Genomic DNA, 2,349 nt, shown 5'->3' on the forward strand with positions numbered 1-2,349 from the left:
GGTGTTATGTGGTGATTCAGCCATAGTAGTCCTTACAATGGGAAAGAACAAGGAATGCTATTTCCTGAGGAGCTAGGAAACAGCAAATCTTAGAGGGAGGCTAAAGCTAGTGCTATAGTTTAGCTTCATTTAATATATCCAACCCAAAACCTCAGTGTCTGAGGAATAAACTGTTCAAGCAGGATCATGCAAAAGTTACCAGCTGTATTTTGAGATAATCCAATACCAATGACATTTCTGTGTGGATAGATCATTTGTAATGCCATACTTATCTGTCCTCCCTATAGATCCTTACTACACTACATCGCATTATTTTAATTTTTTAATTTCTTTTCATTTACAGCTTCCTTATTGTGCTGATATGCCTTATCTTCAGTGTGCTTTCTACAATTGAACAGTATGCAGCTCTTGCCACAGGGACGTTATTTTGGATGGTATGTATGTGGACATTAACGTGATTGATACATGTTTGTTCTTAATGTGGAAATTCTGGTCTCCTGAGCTAGTATCACATTAAGCAGAATGTTCCTTATGGTTTTGATGACAAGAGACTTTTCTGCTTTTCCCTACTGAGTCTGTAAAGTCACAGAAACACCGAACATCATGGTAGCACAAAAATCAAGTCATACCCGACATGGCCTTTACTGAGTGCATCTGTGGTGTGTCCAACACATACAGATGTTCTAATTAAGCTTGAATCCCTCATACTGTTTGGGTTAATCCTTTTTTCAGCCGTACTGAAGACCAGACCATAGAGGGAGGAAAAGTTAAGTGGAAGTCCTTTCCTTTAGTTGATGTCACATCCAGCTTTGTTTCACGAGTGGAAAACTCACATATGCTCATTGACTTTAGGACAACCTGCTCTACCTGTCTTATGCTCTTTTCGTTCAGCAGAGAAAACATATTCACCATGTTTATAGTACACTAGTGCTGCAACAGATATGCATCAACAAATGCTCCAGGAGCATTACTATCCTGCTTAGATTTCATTGAAGAACCTTAGTTTTGAAGTTGGAGAAACATGATTTTAAACCTCCAAAAATTTTATAAACTTGTTGTATCTCAGTTGTGGGGTACCCTCTGCTAAATCATAGATTCCTCTGTATTTGTAAATAAATTACCATTATTTAACTTGTGAAAACACTGTCACTATATTGAAAAATGCTAACTAGCAATATAAATATTTGTTCAAAACAGGATTGTAGAAATACACCAAATATATTGTCTATTTATTTATTAAATATGCTGAGGTTCTATACCTAATATGAACGCTGTAAGAATAAGAAAATAGCATAATAAATTTAGTGTCAGTCATGCTATTTCTACATGCAGTATATTTCATGCCTGGTATATTATTTTTAACTAAATTGTAAGATATTTGAACTCATAGGTGTAACATTATTAGTGCCATCTAAGAGCTTCTATACATTTATTTCTGCACCTTTTCTGTTTTGTGGTTTGGAGTTCTGTTTTTGTATGATTTAAGTTGTTCTGGTTTTTGTTTTTGTGGTTTGTTTTTTTGTTAGTTTTTTTTTTGTTTGTTTAAATTCATAACTAGTACTTATGGATACTTCTGTTCATTTCTTGGATGAATTTAACTTGTGATAATGTTTCACTCATCTTTGCACCATATCATAACATTTTACCTGTGTGTTGCTTCAGTGAAATAACTCCTAATGACAACATAAGTAGTGTGGTTTTGTTCCCCACCCTGTGAAATCATGGAGCTCATTTTGTTTGTTCATACTGTGTGCAGTACATTTTGTCTGGCTAATACAGTCAGTGTAATGTGCATGCAATGCATTCAGGATTACATGCAGTGTATGTAATATGTGCTATGTATACTGTGTTTGTACTATTCTGTATTATCTTGCTCTTTAAGTAGTGAGAGAATCAGTGAATGGTGAATCAGTGTTCCTCTTCTATATAACGAGAAAAACAGTGGTTAATTTTTAACATTGAAATCCTATTTGTTTGTTCACTGTTGGCATATTCTGAGATTGTTTTCTTAAAGGATTAACTGCGGTAACTTTCATGAAACCTACAGGGATTACCCGGATCCATCAGTCCAAAGCAATAGATGGGCCAATGTACTCTCTTCTCTGTCCAGTTTCGTTGGAACTCTCAAAGGAGTTGTGGCATCTTGAAACTCAAATATAAATTTCAGAATCTGGTTCCTGTTAGTCTCCATCTAGTAAAATTTCCTATTCTATTATTTTTGTCACGGATTTTACTTTAATTTCAAGATACCATAACAAGCTGTCAAAATCAGATGTAACTGAATTCCTTGGGGTGGGGAGATTTCATCACAGATGACTGGTTGAAGAGAATCTGCAAAATACAAAGAAA

At 35.1% G+C, this 2,349-nt stretch overlaps 1 protein-coding gene across 1 annotated transcript in view; it reads left to right on the forward strand.

Annotated features, from left to right (window-relative positions):
* Positions 1 to 2,349, forward strand: part of KCNQ1 (potassium voltage-gated channel subfamily Q member 1) — a 112,610-nt gene that overhangs the window by 46,534 nt on the left and 63,727 nt on the right. Inside the window, exon 2 of the mRNA XM_027888729.1 lies at positions 344 to 434. Within this exon, the coding sequence (XP_027744530.1) occupies positions 344 to 434 (91 nt within the window). The remainder of the gene's footprint in view (positions 1 to 343; positions 435 to 2,349) is intronic.

Source organism: Empidonax traillii, unplaced genomic scaffold, assembly GCF_003031625.1.
Source record: "Empidonax traillii isolate 1590-97213 ecotype Southwest subspecies unplaced genomic scaffold, ASM303162v1 scaffold245:size1430315, whole genome shotgun sequence".
Taxonomy (NCBI): Eukaryota; Metazoa; Chordata; class Aves; order Passeriformes; family Tyrannidae; genus Empidonax; species Empidonax traillii.